General features: G+C 38.0%; 1 protein-coding gene across 2 annotated transcripts; it reads left to right on the top strand.

The window, feature by feature from the left end:
- Positions 1-242: 242 nt before the first annotated feature.
- Positions 243-12,875, top strand: si:ch211-251b21.1 (uncharacterized protein LOC571720 homolog). 2 transcript variants are annotated; one of them, XM_053624537.1, is made up of 10 exons: positions 243-343; positions 566-639; positions 3,308-3,339; positions 3,465-3,644; positions 6,816-7,042; positions 7,185-7,282; positions 7,542-7,759; positions 7,876-8,095; positions 9,210-9,454; positions 11,160-12,875. In XM_053624537.1, exons 1-10 carry the CDS (start codon positions 309-311, stop codon positions 11,253-11,255), a joined length of 1,425 nt encoding a protein of 474 aa, XP_053480512.1. In that variant the 5' UTR covers positions 243-308; the 3' UTR covers positions 11,256-12,875. The 2 variants fall into 2 exon arrangements, with proteins under 2 accessions (XP_053480512.1, XP_053480513.1); XM_053624538.1 differs by having other exon boundaries at positions 321-343; positions 571-639.
- The last annotated feature ends 4,546 nt before the right edge of the window (positions 12,876-17,421 follow it).

A 17,421-nucleotide genomic window follows, 5' to 3' on the forward strand; every position in this document is an offset into this window, starting at 1 on the left:
TTTATAATATAATTAGATGAAAAATACTTTTTGCCTTTGTAGCAAAATCCATGTTATGTGTCAATATCTTGATTCTTCTAAATATTTCTTATTTTGACTCATTTCTACACATCGTAAACATTCTCATATAATCTCGAGATGTTTTTCTTGGAATCCAGCTTCTTACGCCTCCATGCCCCACCTCTCGTACCCATAAAATGTTGTTGTGGTCTCAGTCCCTCTCCACTTTGTAGGACAGCCCACTCTTCCCCATTGGCTATTATCTGACTTTGGGGTTTTTGTTTGTGCTTTATATTTGGGGATCTTTGATGCACTGGACAAGAGAATCTGATTGTAAAGCAGGGTAAGTTTGATGTTCTTGTAAATTTGTTCTGTTACTTTGGTTTTGGCCTGCATGTTATGTCTGCATTTCCTTTAGTGCATGTTAAGCTCTTGAGTGGAGTAGACTAAACTGTGAAACATAAAATCCTTGTTTTGGTGTGGTGGCTTCAATAGAGCTCTTTCGAGTTCATTAGTGCTATGTGTTTATTTTTTAATTCGTGTTGCAATTTTGCACATTTTTCAGTTCAGAAAACAGTACCATGGCGTCTCTGGGGCTTCTCCTGTGTGTTGCAGCAGTGGTTCACATCTGCACTGCAGGTAACTTCATGTCACAGTCAACAAATTACTGTACATGCGTCATTTTGACACTTCTGACTGTTTTGCACATCTTTGTACTCAGTTGGTGGAAACTTCATCTTGTCATACATGGATAATTGTCAGCTCTTGTAACAGCTCTTGGATTTGCCTCAAATGTAAATGTTTAAATGAGGAATCACAACCTCATTCCTTTAGTGTCAGATTGCTACTAAACTAGATATTCTAGATATTATTTCCTATTTAGAGAACATTTTAGTGCATTTTTCTTTGTGTGAATGTGAAAAAACAAACAAGCGTATACTTGTGCATATGAACAGAGGTGAGTAGTATATCCTACAGTAAGAACGTCTCCAGTTGTAGTGCTTAAACCTCTGACATTGCATTTGATAAATACTGATTTTACTCCATTTGCTTGCCTCGTCTTGGCTTTCCTCTAGTGAGTCTTCCAGCAGGATGCAGGAAGGGCCAATGCTAATCTGACATCTTATTGACTCTGTCAATGGTCACAGCAGCCTTCTGGCGCTTCATCTGAGTGTCCCATTGCTCTGAGTGATTTGCATTTAAAATAGTAGAAAGAGCCTGCCATGGCCAACAATGACTGTGAGCAATCAATTAGCCCCCACTAACCAAGCAGTCAGTGATGCAGGACAAGGCCATGACACAACTGTGGCTCTGATGGCTTGTAAGCTTTTCATATTTTTTTAAAGAAAAAAAAAAAAGAAAAAGGATATTAGGTGTCAATTCCACTATGAGACTGATGGACTCCTGCAGGGCTTTCCATCTCAGTGAAACTGCCTCAGTTACACGTACATGTACACGTACACATTTAGAAGGAACTTGCTGGAAGAATGACATTGTTGACACTTAATTTGTAAACCTGCCAGTCATTTGACCCTCAACGAAGAATTATATGAAGGGTTCCATTATTTCCAACATAGAGAGTCTTCAGAATCACAGTAAACCAGGTGAAAATCTTTAAATCTTCGTTTTAAGCATTTGTACTACGCTTGAGTTTCAATTTGAGTCTAATTCTTTTAACTTTTACTTACTACATTTCAAAAGAAACTACGTTCTACTTGTCACATCGCTACATTTCTCTATAATCACATATTTGTAAAGTCCTTAGCTGACTTTTTAGCATTAGAAAGTTTTAAGCAGTTCATCCAAATTCCTAACAAATCTCAATTTGAATAGACTTTACAGCTAGAGTGAGAGTTAATACCTATCACAGTAACGTAACATTATTTATCAAGGCAGTTTGTACTGTAACAACTAGCATGAATTAGCAGTCATCTTCTTTGTATTGTTATCATGCTGGCTAACATTGGAGCTTATAGGAATAAAGTTGTTGTCAGTCAGCCTTCATTCCTTGGTTCCATGATAATAAAAAAAAAAAAAAAAAAAAGGAGATCTAATTTAGCATCAGGAACTAAAATCAGTGAGGCAGACTTTCTTGTACTTTACTATCACACTGTAAGTAAATTTAAGAGTTTATAATATTCCTCTTTAATGTGAGGAAAGAATCTGTGTACTTTTACCCCTTCTGGAGCAGGGTCACCATTTTTGTTAAAAAATAAAGTTCAGGTTACTTTTTTGTATTATTATTAAGTAACTTCTAAGCTTTTCCTTGAATATGTTGATGTTTGCTTATGCAGCAAACACACCACACACACACACACACACACACACACACACAGTCTTAATTTTTGTTAAGGTGCTTTTTCCAAAGATCAAGTATTAAATCTAAGAACAACAATATAGACAGAAGAATCAGTTGACCAAGAGCATGCAAAGGGAGGGCACTTTCCCAGCACTTGGTGGCATCTCTTTCTCATGGGTTGGAACACTCAGGAGTTTGGACACTGCATCTGTTCCACCACAGGAGGTACCATAGCCTGCACAACAACAACCCGCTGTTTATCTCCCTCTATGTCCTTCTGAGCAGTTTATTCTCTTAAAGGACGATTAGTGGCCGTGAAGCTTGGGACCACACGAAAGGGGATGGCAGAACAACAGGAACATTGTCCTTGTCTAGTAAATTTGGGGATATTTGCCTCGATGTGAAAAGCAGTACAAAGTTCGGCACAGCATGGTGAACCGCTTCATTTGCTGCCAAGAATGTCTTGCAAGAGTTCAAGCTCAGACTGAGACAAAGAGGGTTTTTTTCCCTCTCGTTCTTTATTTCTTCTCCAATTTAACATACTTACTATGCCCATGTAGAAGTACTGTTTCTCTCATTCCAAATGAAAGATTGAATAATTCCTTTATTGCTTAAGATAATCCTAAACTCAAATGAATGTTTATGTAATGTCAGTTTAATGGTCTGTGATCGATTTGAATGCATACAAGGAATGTAGAAGCAATTAATCCCACCTTTGAACCATAAAGTTCTATCCAACAATTATGTGATTTTCAAATATTGATTGAGTTGAAAAGCAGATACGTTTCAGCTTTATATATATATATATATATATATATATATATATATATATATATATATATATATATATAATTTTATTTTTTTATACTTTTAATTAATATTTTGTGGTGTAAAAGTTGTGACGTACTGTATATTCAACAGCATGTAAGTAACTTATCAATCCAAAGTCTGAAATTGTAACAAGTGATATCAAGCTAATGATGTAATTATCCTTTTTTTTATCACCAGAACCACAGCCACTAAAAGTGACCACTATTGAGGTAGGCGATAAACACTAAACAGAACACAGAGTTTTTTGTTTATGATTTAGCCTTGGATGGCTGTTTTTAAATAGTGACTGAAATACTCATTTTAATGACCAAGCAGCGTTGACTTTACTCCTCAGCAAGAACCATACACAATGTCAAAAGGCTCAGAGTTTGAGGGCTTCTGTATGGACTTGCTGTCTGCAATTGCGGAGAAACTGGGCTTCAGGTACAATGTCCGTCTGGTGAAAGATGGAAAATACGGGTTCAAGGACGAACATGGAAACTGGGCTGGGATGATCGGAGAGGTTGTGAGAAGGGTGAGCTCCAATTACAAAACAAAAAAAAGGACACATAAAGGCACGAAAATAAATATAGTTGTCATCACCAAGCGTGTTTAGCTGTTCATAGATGACATAATAAGATTGATGTGGAACAAAACTTTTTCAATCTCTGCTGATGACTTGTAATGGATGTATCAGGGAAGTGTCCTGAAAATGTTTGTCATATCATTCTGTGCATTTTCTTTGGACCACTGCTAGTGCTGTTGTATGGAAGCCCATTTCTGCCTGGTAGAAAAGAAAAAAGAAATTGCATAACTGCAGTTTTTCTTTATTTTTGCAGCAGCAATACGTATAAAATGTTACATTTACTTAGCTAAAAATTGTAACTTATTATCTCTACATTATGGCATAATGATATGTCTCTGATAGGACATATGATAGGACTATGCAGGGGTGCTGTAACAGGGGAAGATTAGGATGATTCTAAGGGCCCTGGTCAGACAGGGGGCCCAGCAGAACCCCATACTTTCCTCTATAATTTTGGTAATTAAATGGCCTCTTTGCACAATAATCTATTAAGAAGCAGGCTATAATGAATGCACTCAGATTGTGCCAGGTGTATGTGTATCCCCTTAAGACGTTTATTATCGTCCCCTTAAGACGTGGATTATTCAGAAACGCGGCACTTCACAGTTGTGAGTCATTACATGCATCAGATAGATGGCAAGAGATGGTGCAGACAAACTCGGGAGACCAAAAGAGGAAAGAAAAACATGAAAAAGTTTAGAGAGCAAGACAGGGAAGACAGCTAGTCACCCAGTTTTTCAAAAAATAAGGTGATTTACGTTCCCTGTTTTGTGCTATGATTCTGAAGCGAGCCCGTATGAAGCTGATAATAATTAACACCAAATAGAAATTCTATCAGTTACTCCCCCCAGTGTTTATACTTGGAAGTTGGAGCACAATATTTCCAAGAATGCATTTTTTCCACGCGATCGAGCAATAGTAATGGCGCATCGAGCTTCAAAATGGACATAAAAGCACCGAGTGACAATAAAACTAGTCCAGTGTTGTATATATTCAAGCTTTACAAAGCCTTGCAACAGCTTTCTATGAGGTATTGATCAAAATTTAATGTGATCTTATAAATCTGGTTCGATTGTCCCGAGTGAGTTTGCGAGAGATGTGTTGTAATGATGTCCGATTCATGAGTGAATCATTTGTTTGAGTCGGTTCATTAAAATGAATTGGAGAATCCCCTTGATAAAACCAGTCTGAATGATTCATTCACGAATAGAACCGATTTCATTCTCAAATTCAATTCACTGATTCAATGATCCTGTCGCTGTTTTAGCTAATTTCCACATTTCTTTCTGGAGCTGCTGGGGTGTGAAACTTATTATTCACCCAATGAATAATAATAATAATAATAATAATAATAATAATAACAACAACAACAACACCAACAACAACAACAACAACAACAACAACAATAATAATAATAATAATAATAATAATAATGATAATAATAATAATAATAGTAATAAGTTAATTGTTCTTGGTACTTGGTTCTTGGGAATAAGAAACTACAAGTCGACAGCTTATAAAGACAGTTTATAAAGAGTTTCTGTAGTGTCTGTGTATGAGAGAGGGAGTAAATGGTGTAAATTACTTGTCCTGTATATAGTTATAAATGCATAATTTCAGTTAATTTAATAAACTGTTCAAATTTAGTTCTTTATTGTCTCTTATTGAATATGCATTAATTATTATGCTTATTGAAAATGATTGTTTTTACACATAGAAAAGATAAGAAAAGATAATTGGGGGGTGGGGGCTTGGGGCCCAGAGTATAAATTAACCAGGGGGCCCAGAAAACCTAGCAGTGCCCCTGGGTCTATGTTTTTGATTTTTGCAAATAATTTTATTCTTATTGTTTTTAATCGTATCTATTGCATAGCCCAAAGCTGTTTAGCAGTATAAGCAAATTATCTAGAATTGCAGGTAGGTAACTATATCACTAGTTTGAAAGCTAACATAGACAGCTGCTCAAATAATGTGTCCCTGCTATTCTTGTTAAGCATACACATTTTCTATATAGCATCCACTAAACAAATGCTCTTCAGTTAGCTACTTCACTCCTATTCCTTATGTGAGCAGGAGGTAGAGCTAAGTGATCAATATCCGAACATCAAGGCTTAGCGCCTATTAAGCAATAATAATCATTTCTTTTTAAAAACAGATTTGGCAGTTAGGAAAGTCTACGAATTAAACATAAAAATTCATTTTATATATATATATATATATATATATATATATATATATATATATATATATATATCTCACAACTTTGACATAATTCAGCATAATTACAGCAGTAACTTCAGATTAACTTCAGAGTTTTCAGATAATAAGTCAGAAAATTGAGATAAGACAAAATTTTGACGTACTGCTGATTTTTTTCTTCTTCTTCTTTTCAACTTGGCAGAAATGGGCTTCCATGCCCGCTGTGCTTGAGAGCACAAAAATTCATAATGATCCACTTTAAAACATTTGTTAACAGCAGATAATCCGATGTGGTGCAGTATGCCAAAAAGTATGTCTTTTTATTTTTGAAAGACATGCACTCTCAGAAATAAAGCTACCAAACTCTACTGTTCCTTTTCGCTGGGGTGGGACCATCAAGGGGGCATGTTTTCTACATTTAGTATGTATCTTTTACCTAGGACAGTGCATGTGGGGTACCTTTAAGAGTAGTGGTCTTCAAGGTCAAATTGTTGTTGTTTCTGCTGCTCCCGATAGGGGTTGCCACAGTGGATCACCTTCCATTGTCCGCATATTGATTTGGCACAGGTTTTACACTAGATATCCTCCTGACACAACCCTCCCCATTTATCCAGGCTTAGGACCGGCACTGAGAGTGCACTAGCCTGTGTAACCCCAGTGGCTGAGGGTTGGTGCCCAGCTTGGGGCTCAAACCCACGATCAAGAGTCCCCTGCTCTACCAAGTGAGCTAGCCTGGTGCCTCCTTTAGTATACATTCTAAAAGTATGGGTAACTTCATTTCTGAGCGTGTCAGGGCGTTCTAGCCCATTTTCATCAGCCACCCCTGATGCCGATCTACTGCTATGCTGAATTATTTGTAATAACCTTACAAATCATCAACTGCTGTTCAAGTGTACATGTATGTGCATGTATTTTCATTAGGAAGCTGATCTGGCCATAGCTCCACTTACCCTCATCGCTGTTCGGGAGGAAGCTGTGGACATGACCAAACCATTCATGCAGACAGGAATTAGTTTTGTCATGAGCAAGGACATTGCCTCAGATGATTCCCAATACCTCAGCTTTTTAAACCTCTTCTCCAGTGAGATGTGGATCAGCCTGCTGGTTGCTTATCTGCTTACCTCCTCCTGTATCTTTCTGGTGGCTCGGTAAAATACACATCTTTTCTTCAGTCAGATCATAGAATAGATGACTTTATTAAAATAAGATTTAGATATGAGTATAACTTGCCACTAAGGAATGTGGTAGGAATGGGAATGCATCATTTGTGTGTGCTGTGTTTTTATATAGTATTAGCCCATCTGAATGGGGCCAGCCACAGACGGAGGAAAATCACTTTACAATCCCACACAGCTTCTGGTACACTATTGGAGCCTTGACACTTCAAGGTGAACACACACATTTTTTTAACAGAAAAGAGAATGTTTTCCAGTGTATAATGAGTTTCTGTGTCATACCCACCCATATTAAAAGTATTAAACTGTACTGGGTTGGTACCCTCAATCTTTTGCACCTCTAGTATGTATTATATACTAGAAAACATTCATGAATGTAGTGTGCATTTAAACTGATTTAAGCAAACAAATAGTCCTTTAAGACCAAAGAATCAACTTTTTTCTGGTGTGTGTGTGTGTGTGTGTGTATCAGGCGCTGGTCCACATCCCAAGTGCTTCTCAGGACGTGTGATTAGTGCCATCTGGTGGTTGTTTTCATTAGTTGTGCTGGCCTGCTATTTCGCCAACCTCAGTTCTTGGTTGCACATGGATAACAAGCAGCTCTCAATTAAGAGCTTTGAAGATCTGGCGAACCAAAATGTCATTGAGTATGGGACACTTAAGAGCTCCTCCTCTCTTGCTTTCTTTAAGGTAAAGCAGAATGGCCAACATACACGATCCTTCATCATAACATATTTATTTGATTACATCTCACCCTACCATATATTAATGGGACTTCACTTTATGACAATCCTTTGTCCAAGCAGAACTCGAACAATCCTACATACCGGCGCATCTATGAAAACATGGAGAGAAGACAGTCCTATGTCCTGAATATGGAAGAAGGCATCCGTAGGACTCAGGAGGGGAAATATGCCTTCATTGGAGAGTCTGTGTCTCTGGACCTGGCTGTGGCACGGTACTGCAACATAATGCGCTGTCCTCAGGTCATCGGCATGAGAGGCTACAGCATTGCAGTTCCTTTGGGCAAGTACACATCAACCAAACACTCAGCATCACCATGGGGGTGATGATTAACCCTGCTGGTCTGTCCCTAGTCCACTAGTTAGAGGAACGCCACACTGTTCCCGACATCTTTAATGATTTTACATCAATACAGTTGAAATTACAACTGTAACTATTTAAAATTTTTCAATACATTTCATCTGTATATCAACAATTACCAAAATTAACCATGCAGTCCCCTTTGATACTAATGGAACGCCAAGACCAGTTCATTTGTTTTTGCTGTAGACTGAAGACATTTGGGTTTGAGATGAAAATGTGACAATGTGAAATATGATAATGTGTGTGTGTGTGTGTGTGTGTGTGTGTGTGTGTGTGTGTGTGTGTGTGTTAAATGACAGAACATAGCACATTTTGTATCAGACAACCCAATTTGTAGGCAAGCAAAAATATTGGAACATGTGACTAACAGGTGTTTTTTTATCACCCAGGTGTGTCCTGTTAGATTGACTGTTTAATCAATAAATAGCTCTGAACATCTACTCTTGGTGTTAGCCTTCAGTTTCACCTGTGAAAACTGCATTTGTTGTTAAAAACGATAAAACAACATGAAGATAAGAGAGCTGTCTATGGAAGAAAAGCAAGCCATTTTGAAGCTGAGAAAAGAGGGAAAATCAATCAGAGGCATTGAACAAACATTGGGCTCTCAGTCTGGTTGAGTGCACAAAGGTCTGGATGGTGGGAGGAAGCCAGAGAACTCGGGGGAAACCCATGCGGAAAACTACACAGGGAGAACACACACAGAAACTTAATACAGACAACTAACAAAGTGTTGTAAAAAAAAAAAAATTAAAAAATTTTAAACATTTTAATGGTCCTTCTGCAACAGCTAGAACATAAAGGTTAAAAATGAAGGTTTCTGATCATGCTATGCAGTTATGTTCTTACCACAAATGTTAAGCTTTTTTGTCACATGAATTATATACTCCATGGGATTGGTCCCTTTATAGTCTCCTTAAAGTCTTATCTCAGTAATACTCTTACACTTCCCTTCCAACAGTTTTCATTATTCAATTGTGGCACTTTCCTTACAGCTCCAACTTGCAGCTGAATTTGTGTGTGCATGTGTTCTAAGGCTTTCCCATGCTGAAAAACCTGAGTGTGGCCGTCCTCCAGCTGAGCGAGTCCGGGGAACTGGAATATCTGCGTAATAAATGGTGGGCTAGCAGCTGCATGGCAGAAAATGCACAGGCCTCATCTCTGAAGCCCAGCAGCCTGAAGGGTGTCTTCCTACTTTTGGCACTCGGTTTAGGGCTAGGACTCCTTCTGGCCTTCATGGAGCTGACTGCCAAATCACGAAACATTGCTAACATACAGCAGGTGGGTGGGTTCAGATACAGTAGTCATAGCATTAACATTATGTGATTCCAGCATGAATAATGTTACAAAAACCAAATGCAATTTGTCCATAGAAATTAACTACCTAAAACTGTTTCTACACTGTTTTGATAACCTGTTCATTTAAGAATATACCAATAGTTTCGCTAACCAAATAATTTAAGACCTGCATTGTCAATGCAGTGATATATGCTAGTTACTACCATCCTCTTTGAAAATTCAATTTGAGTAGATGGGGGGTTTTTTTAAAACCATTTGGATGTATGTATTTTTTTAACTATTGGATGCATTCATCCAAAAGTGACCAATTTCAGACATCCAAACTGAACTTAACTGGTTTATGTGAATACCAGGATGTGCAAAGTCCTTCTTGTCTACTGTTATGTGTCAAAGAGTGTTAGAGCGCCACTAGATATGTTTTTCCTGCATGTGAGTAATGTGTCTGGAATTATATGTGCAATCCTTCTTTCTCCAAACATGATGAGCTGAATTATTGCCCAAGAGTTCTAGCTATTAACAGATAGTTTTGGCTGACCAGAATATATTGTTTCAAAGGAGTTCTGATTTGTTTAAAAGCTCATATGGGTTTTGTTTGGGACGTTGGAAGGGAGATGATTGTGGTGCAGTTCATTGCTTATTGCTCTCTGTGTAACTGTTGTTCCTGCTGCTTTCAGTTCTTCCTGCAACTCTTTTTGAGTGACTGCTGACTTCTCTCTTACCTTCATTGTTATTATGTTTTCTGATAGCACATAGTGGATATATGCACTGGGAGTATATTAAATAGCAAAAATAAAAAAGTGCCTGAAAACTTTTTTATATTAACTTATATATATACACACCGATCAGCTTTAATATTAAATCCACTGACAGGTTAAGTGAATAACATGGATTATCTCGTTACAATGGCACCTGTCAATGGGGTGGAATATATTAGGCAACAAGTGAGCAGTGAGCAGGAAAAATGGGCAAGCGACTGTGACAAGGGTCAAATTGCGATGGATAGATGACTGGGTCAGAGCATCTCCCAAACGGCAGGTCTTGTGGGGTGTTCCCGGGTTACCAAAAGTAACCTCTTTCAGCAGAATAATGCGCTCTCTGCCACACTGCAAAAATTGTTCAGGAATGGTTTGAGGACCCGGACAAAGAGTTCAAGGTGTTGACTTGGCCTCCAAATTCCCCAGATTTCAGTCCGATCGAGCATCTGTGACAAACAAGTTCGATCTGTGGAGGCCCCACCTCGCAAATTACAGGATTTAAAGGATCTGCTGTTAACATCTTGGTGCCAGATACAACCTCAGTCACTTGAAAAGAGTTGCAGGAAGACCTGAAAGCAAACAGAGAGCAATAAGCAATGAACTGCACCACAATCATCTCCCTTCCAATACTCACTGCCCACTTTATTAGGAACACCTGTACATCTAGACATTCATGCAGTTATCGAATCAGCCAATCGTGTGGCAGCAGCTCAATGCATAAAATCATGCAGATACAGGTCAAGAGCTTAGGTTAGTGTTCACATCAAACATCAGAATGAAGAAAAATGTGATCTCTGTCATTTACTTTCATATATATGTGTGTGTTTGCATGCATGTGTGTTAAAGTTTCATGATCATGGTACAAAACTGTCTTCTTCATCATCTTTTTTGTGTCCTTTTTTCTTTTTCTTTTTCTTTTTTTTTTTTTTTAGAAATCCTGTTGTTCCGTCTTGACTACCGAACTTGGTCAGCGGTTTGGAAAAAGGGAGGAGACTCAGGCGGAAACCACTGAGAAATGCAAAGCTTAAATCCACTAAACATTATTAGAACAGCATTTCTATTCATACAATCAGCTTTTTTTTTCTGTTTCAAACAAAAGAAGGGTTAACTGCTCATGAAAGACCATTTATCCTCATCACAACCTTTTAATTTACTACTAGTTTCATTTGGACCATGAAAAGCACTATTATGTTCATTGACTGGTTTTAGATTATAAAAGCTATTTTATAAAAGCATTCGTTCATGCACTCAAATTGACCTAAAAGTAGATGTAGAATATATACAGTAACTTCTACTTGAATATTCTAGTCATATGAGCTGAAGTGTTTTTGTTTTGTTTTGTGTTTTTTTTTTTTTCATAATAGATGTCATCTGAAAAAAATAACATTTGGCTTGAAATGTATTAGAAATGAGAAAAGTGAAGGCCTGCATTGAATACAAGAAGGTTCCATGACTTCGTATTGCTTTTATACCATAAGAAAATTCTGAGTAATAAATGCATGATTAAAATATTAGTTACAATTTCTCATTTATTTTGCAAAAAAAAAAAAGGTATAATGTAAATACATGACATCTTTAAGAAGAAGAAGCAGAAAAAGCAATCTCATTTCAGATGGATGAAACATAGAGGATGAAAAGTGGCTCTATGCTGCAGCACTATACTGAAATACTAAAATGTCCCCTTTTAACTCATTTATCATTCTTATAACTGCATATCTTTCCTATTAGTTTCACTCTGGATTATTGTATGCGTAAAGATAAATAACTGAATACTAAGCTGAGAATTTTAAGTTTTAATCAGAATTCAATACCTGTTCAAATCAATTAGTATTTCTTTAATACTAACAAATTAGTGTGTTATTTTAGCGGCGAAATGATCTAAGACCTGCCAGGTTTAAGTAAGTCAGCATTAGAATGCAGATATATATTGCTCTTTAACAAAAACACAAGTGCACTGGCAATTTATTCACAGATTTTTTTTTTATGCAGCAAATTGTAGACACTCATCTGACAATGCCATTTTTATTCTAGGAAAGTGTTTCATAAGCACATATATAAGGACATACACGTGACCTGAGTGTGAGATTTGTGGCAAATATATTTCTTTGACACAAGAAAATCAGATCCCAAGGTGCTTGTTGAGCAAGCACATTCCAAACCATAGGAGAAGTAAGGGTATGATGCAATGACACTATCTGCATCTATTTAGGGCTTCAAATAACCATATTTGTATCTGTACTTGGATTCGGATTTAAACCCAAAGGGTTTTTTAAATTCCACTCAGAGAGTTCTTTTTGTTATTTGATATTTTCTAACAAATGTAACTAGTTCAGTTTCCCAAAATATAAACAAACTATTAGCCTAAATTAAAGCACCATGTCCCTGAGGAGGTAGTTACTTTGGCTGAATGAAGGGCTGTTGTAAATGCAATGTATTTCTTTGATGCTTCATATCTGTTGGTTCACTCTCACTCTCATGAAAGTGAAAACCTCCACCTCTAGTCTCAACCACATGCCCTGGCATTTTACAAAATAAATAAATGAATGAATAAATAGTGCACCTTCTATTCATATCTGTATTTGTATTTGTTTAGAACGCATTATGTGTTCATTCCCAATAATGTATTAAATATTCAGTTGCATTCCTAATATGGAGTATGTTCTCTCCTTTACTGTTGTGGCAGCCTCCACTCTTCTGAGAAAGTTTACCACTAGATTGTGGATTTTGCCCATAGGCATTTTCCTTCCATTCAGCCACAAGAGCATTGCCAACATAGAGCACTGATGTTGGACGATAAGGCCTGGCTTGCAGTCAGTGATCCAATTCATCCCAAAGGTGTTCAATGGGGTTGAAGTCAGGGGTCTCTGCAGCTGATGGTGTTGTACTACTTTACAGCCGCATCACGGCTCCAGAGTCTTCGGTTTGATCATGAGCTTTGGGTTAGTGTCTCTGTGGAGGGTTGCATGTTCCCAGAAGAGTGGATGTGCACCTTCCCAGAAGAGTGGAGGTTATTATAACACCAAAGGGACTAAATCTGGAATGGGATGTTCAGAAAGCACATATGGGTGTGATGGTCAGGTGTCCTCAAACTTTCAGTTGGTCATGTGACTCTATTGATGAAGGAGAATGCTTGCACACAGATTGAAACTGACAGACAGAATCTGTCAGAAACGTTCATATGACCCAAACAGATGCTTAAAATTCACTGTGCTATATTTCCAGCCATATAACCGAAATAAGACACTTAAAATACAGTATATTATATTGTCAGTCATTGAGCTGTTTTCTATATATGTTATGTGTTATGGAGGTAATGAGTTATTCTCAGAATATAGCGACAGATCTGTCTCTGAATAGTGCAAATGATGTAATATGGAAGATACAGTGTAGTGCAGGTAGTGATAGAGAGGTATGATTGTAAGTATCACAGATGTTTAGCAAAAATGCTAAATATACAAGTACACAATAATGTAGATCTAATTGAACAGTATATTCGCGGTTGCATTAAGAGACTCCATGTAGTGAGGAAGGGAAAGCCAGCAACAATTATCTCCTGCTGATAAGGATCCTAATGGCCTGAGGGAAGAAGCTATCTTTGAGCCAGAAGGAGTGGGCAGTGATGTATCAGAAGTGATTGAAAGATGGATTGGGGAGAACAGGGCATGAGCTGGGTGAGAGAAACCCATGATTATAGACTGGCCTCTTGCCCTGCATCTGGATGATTAGAGGTGAGTGAGATCTGTGCCAGTCATTTTACACTGTGCTCTACTGTATATGTGACCAATAAAGACTCATTATCATTATCATTAAATACAGTTTCCTCTGTTCTATGAAGGTGTTTTGAAGGTCCTGTGTGCTCACATTGCTAAACCACTCTGTAAAGCAGTCAGAGCTTGTGCACTGTTAAAACTTGACCATGGTCGCTGTGTTCATCCCATTGTCTCCAAGGATGCTGCTGGTGTGTAGGGAGCAGGACAGGGAGTCTGATTGCTGAACGCCCAGGAATATAAAGCTAAAATCATGTAACATATAAAAATTGTCTTTTTTTGTTGAAAACTAGTACTAGCAAATAAATACTACAGTAAATAATATATTGGCTGCATCTGAAATCACATACAGTGACAGTACGTACTGCATTCGATTCAGTACCTACTGCTCTGCTATTGATACAGTACGTACTGACCAGTATAAGTGGTAAGCATGAATACGATCAGGATGTACTATGTGGTGTGAATTCTGATAACTCTATCGCACCAGTCCCGTTGCCTTGTGGGATAACACAGTATCCACAGTGTCCAGTGGTTCCATACTGCAGAATCTCGGAGGAAGCAGTAGGTCATCTGGGTATTTCTCTCCTACTGTTGTACGAATACTGAGAATTCGGACATACTGCTCCTTTGGCATACTGCTTTTCGCCTACTGCGTAGAAGAGTAGTATTGATATTCAGACACAGCCTATATCTCAGCAACGACTTTGCACACTGACACAAATCTTGGTAGGTTTCTCAGCACCACAACCCGAGGCTATGCAACAAATTTTGTGACAGTGCCACTTACTTGTCAAAAGTTACAATAAAATGCCTAAAATGCTTCCATCTAACTGCGATTTTTGCTACTCGTCCTCCAAATTTTGTCCAATTTTCACCTAATTTGGCACGCATCATATTGCAACCTATCTAAGCTTGCACAACGTGGGAAGAAATTTCCCAGACTGATGAAAAAAAAACCCAAATACCCCTTAAATGTTTTTAAATTGCAAGAAGGAAAAAATTTCAGGTCCGAGCAGTAGCACTTACAGGTCGACATATTGATCAGTTTTGGTGGCAAAAATCCACACCAAGAATTTTTCCCTGGTGCGGCCGGTGTGTGAGCGGCTGAGAAGGGACCACTGTCATTATACAGTAAGAGAGCGGCCTCTAGAGGCAAAATAAAAACTATTGCTGACAAATTTTGCTGTGTTATTTGTAGTGTTTTTTGACTCATTTTGTATGTCTCTATTTTTATTTGTTATTCAGAGTGCAATAGGGACGTCACGAGAACCGATACTTCGGTACCAAGTTGGTACCAACATTCTTAAAACGTGACAGTACTTGTTTTTCTGCAGTAGCGTAGATATCAGTGCTAATGAAGTTACCGAGGTTGCAATTCTTCCGGAACTGAACGGGGCAACAAATACGCGCAAGTATTTTAATCGGTCCACAAGTGGTAAAGAAGAAGAAGAACGCCTACAAGCCCACAGGAAAAACTACAGAAGACGGAGAAGTTTAGCTCTGCCCCAGACTCGATGAGAGGTAAAGAGAGGAAAGGTAGCATCAGTTGCCGGTGTGCAGCCGATGCTATCGTACATTTCAAACAAAACGAGGAAACAACTGGAATTTGGTGAAGCACCTGAAAGACGGCTCTATATTATGTTTGTTTGAGGCAGCTGGCATTGTTGCCGTGAAACCAGCTAACATTATGCTCTATGTACTCTTAGCGATAGCCAGTTATTTATTAACCACGCTAACACATTGCAGTGTTATAAACTACATCTGAATGGGCCACCATGCATCGCCAGTCAGCCCTTGTCCTGTCAGCATAATGTAGCCTAATGTCACCAATAATGATTCAAATGTTCATGCTTTTAATAAATCTTTTTGGCCTGCCACCATATCAGTGAATTTAAACTAATGCTTGCATTCAGAGTAGAAGAGGTGTGTGTGTGTGTGTGTGTGTGTGTGTGTGTGTGTGTGTGTGTGTGTGCGCGTGTGTATGCACGCGTTTAGGAGTGCACCTTTGCTCTTGTTATTAGCACTTAGCACTGTTTTATTAGTCATTGTCAAACAGTTTTTGATAACTAAAATATCTCTCTCTCGCTCTCTCTCTCTCTTTGCCAGTATTAGCCAGAGGAGGATGTTTTATTATTATTTTTTAAAATCACACTGTGGTATCAACTTTGGTATCGAGTATCGTGTACTTTTGGTGGTATCGGTACCGACTACTAGATTTTTGGTATCATGACATCCCTAGAGTGCAATTATAAAGGGGGGGTGTCACCAGTAGTCTAATCGACATGTTTAGAGGTTGAACATAGAAATTGAAATAATTCAATGTGGAGTTGTTTATTTAAAAATATATTTACAATTACCGTAATACAGTGTTACTCCACGTCAGATGTCAGATATAAGTTCAGCCACTTTCCCAGTTTGTACAAGAAGGCTAACTTGTTTCTGCCTATTAAAGTGCACCTATTATGGTTTTTCAAATATTACCTTTCATGTAGTGTGTTATAGAGCTGTTTGTGAATATAAAAAGTCTGCAAAGTTTCAAAAATCAAAGCGCACGACAAACGGAGTTATTGACTCCCAAAAGAAGGAACCGATTCTGAACAGCTGAAACGAGTCAGTAATTCCAGACTTAATTCCTGTACAAACCTAAGTAGGTTTGTAACAAAAAAAAAAACCCGCCTCTGGCCTTCATTGGCTGCTCACAAACAGATGGAGCTGAAACTCATTATGGTAGTGGGCGTTTCCTTTTTGAAACACTGACAGCGATAGACCAATCAGAACAGACTGGGACATCCGACCAATCAGAGCAGAGTATGCTCTCTGAAAGGAGGAGTTTAGAAGGAATCCTTCAGAACGAGTCATTTAACGAGTCCTTTGTGACACTGGGGGGAAGAAAAGGTAATGCTGCAATTTAAATTTTGAGCACATTAAAGTGTTTTTTTTTTTAAATAATTTTTTGTATTTATTTATTTATTTATTTTTTACCTTGGATGCATTTAAATCTATTGTATGAGACCTTTAAAACAAAATTAGGCACGTTTCAAAACCATAATAGGTGCGCTTCAATAAATATCGCCATCTAACGGTCACATTTTGTCACTTCTGTACCGCACCAAAAAAAAAAATGTAATTAAACAAAATGGCAAATAAACGAATGAATCTGTCCCCAACCGTTGTGCCTATGTGTATAGAAGCCCTAAACTGTAAAACTCCCAATGCTGCTCTCCACAAACACTGAAAGTGAATCAGTCTAATGTACTTCTGAGGGAACTGCGCTCACGGGTCAGGCTGTCAGGTCACGTGACTATGTCGTTACTTAATGTATACTGCATAGTGCATACTATACTGCACACCTACGAGGAACAGTATGCATTACACTTACAGTGTACTATATTGTATGCAGGAATGTCAGACGCGGAAGTCATTT

The sequence above is a fragment of the Ictalurus furcatus genome, chromosome 5 (assembly GCF_023375685.1).
Source record: "Ictalurus furcatus strain D&B chromosome 5, Billie_1.0, whole genome shotgun sequence".
NCBI classification, from domain to species: Eukaryota; Metazoa; Chordata; class Actinopteri; order Siluriformes; family Ictaluridae; genus Ictalurus; species Ictalurus furcatus.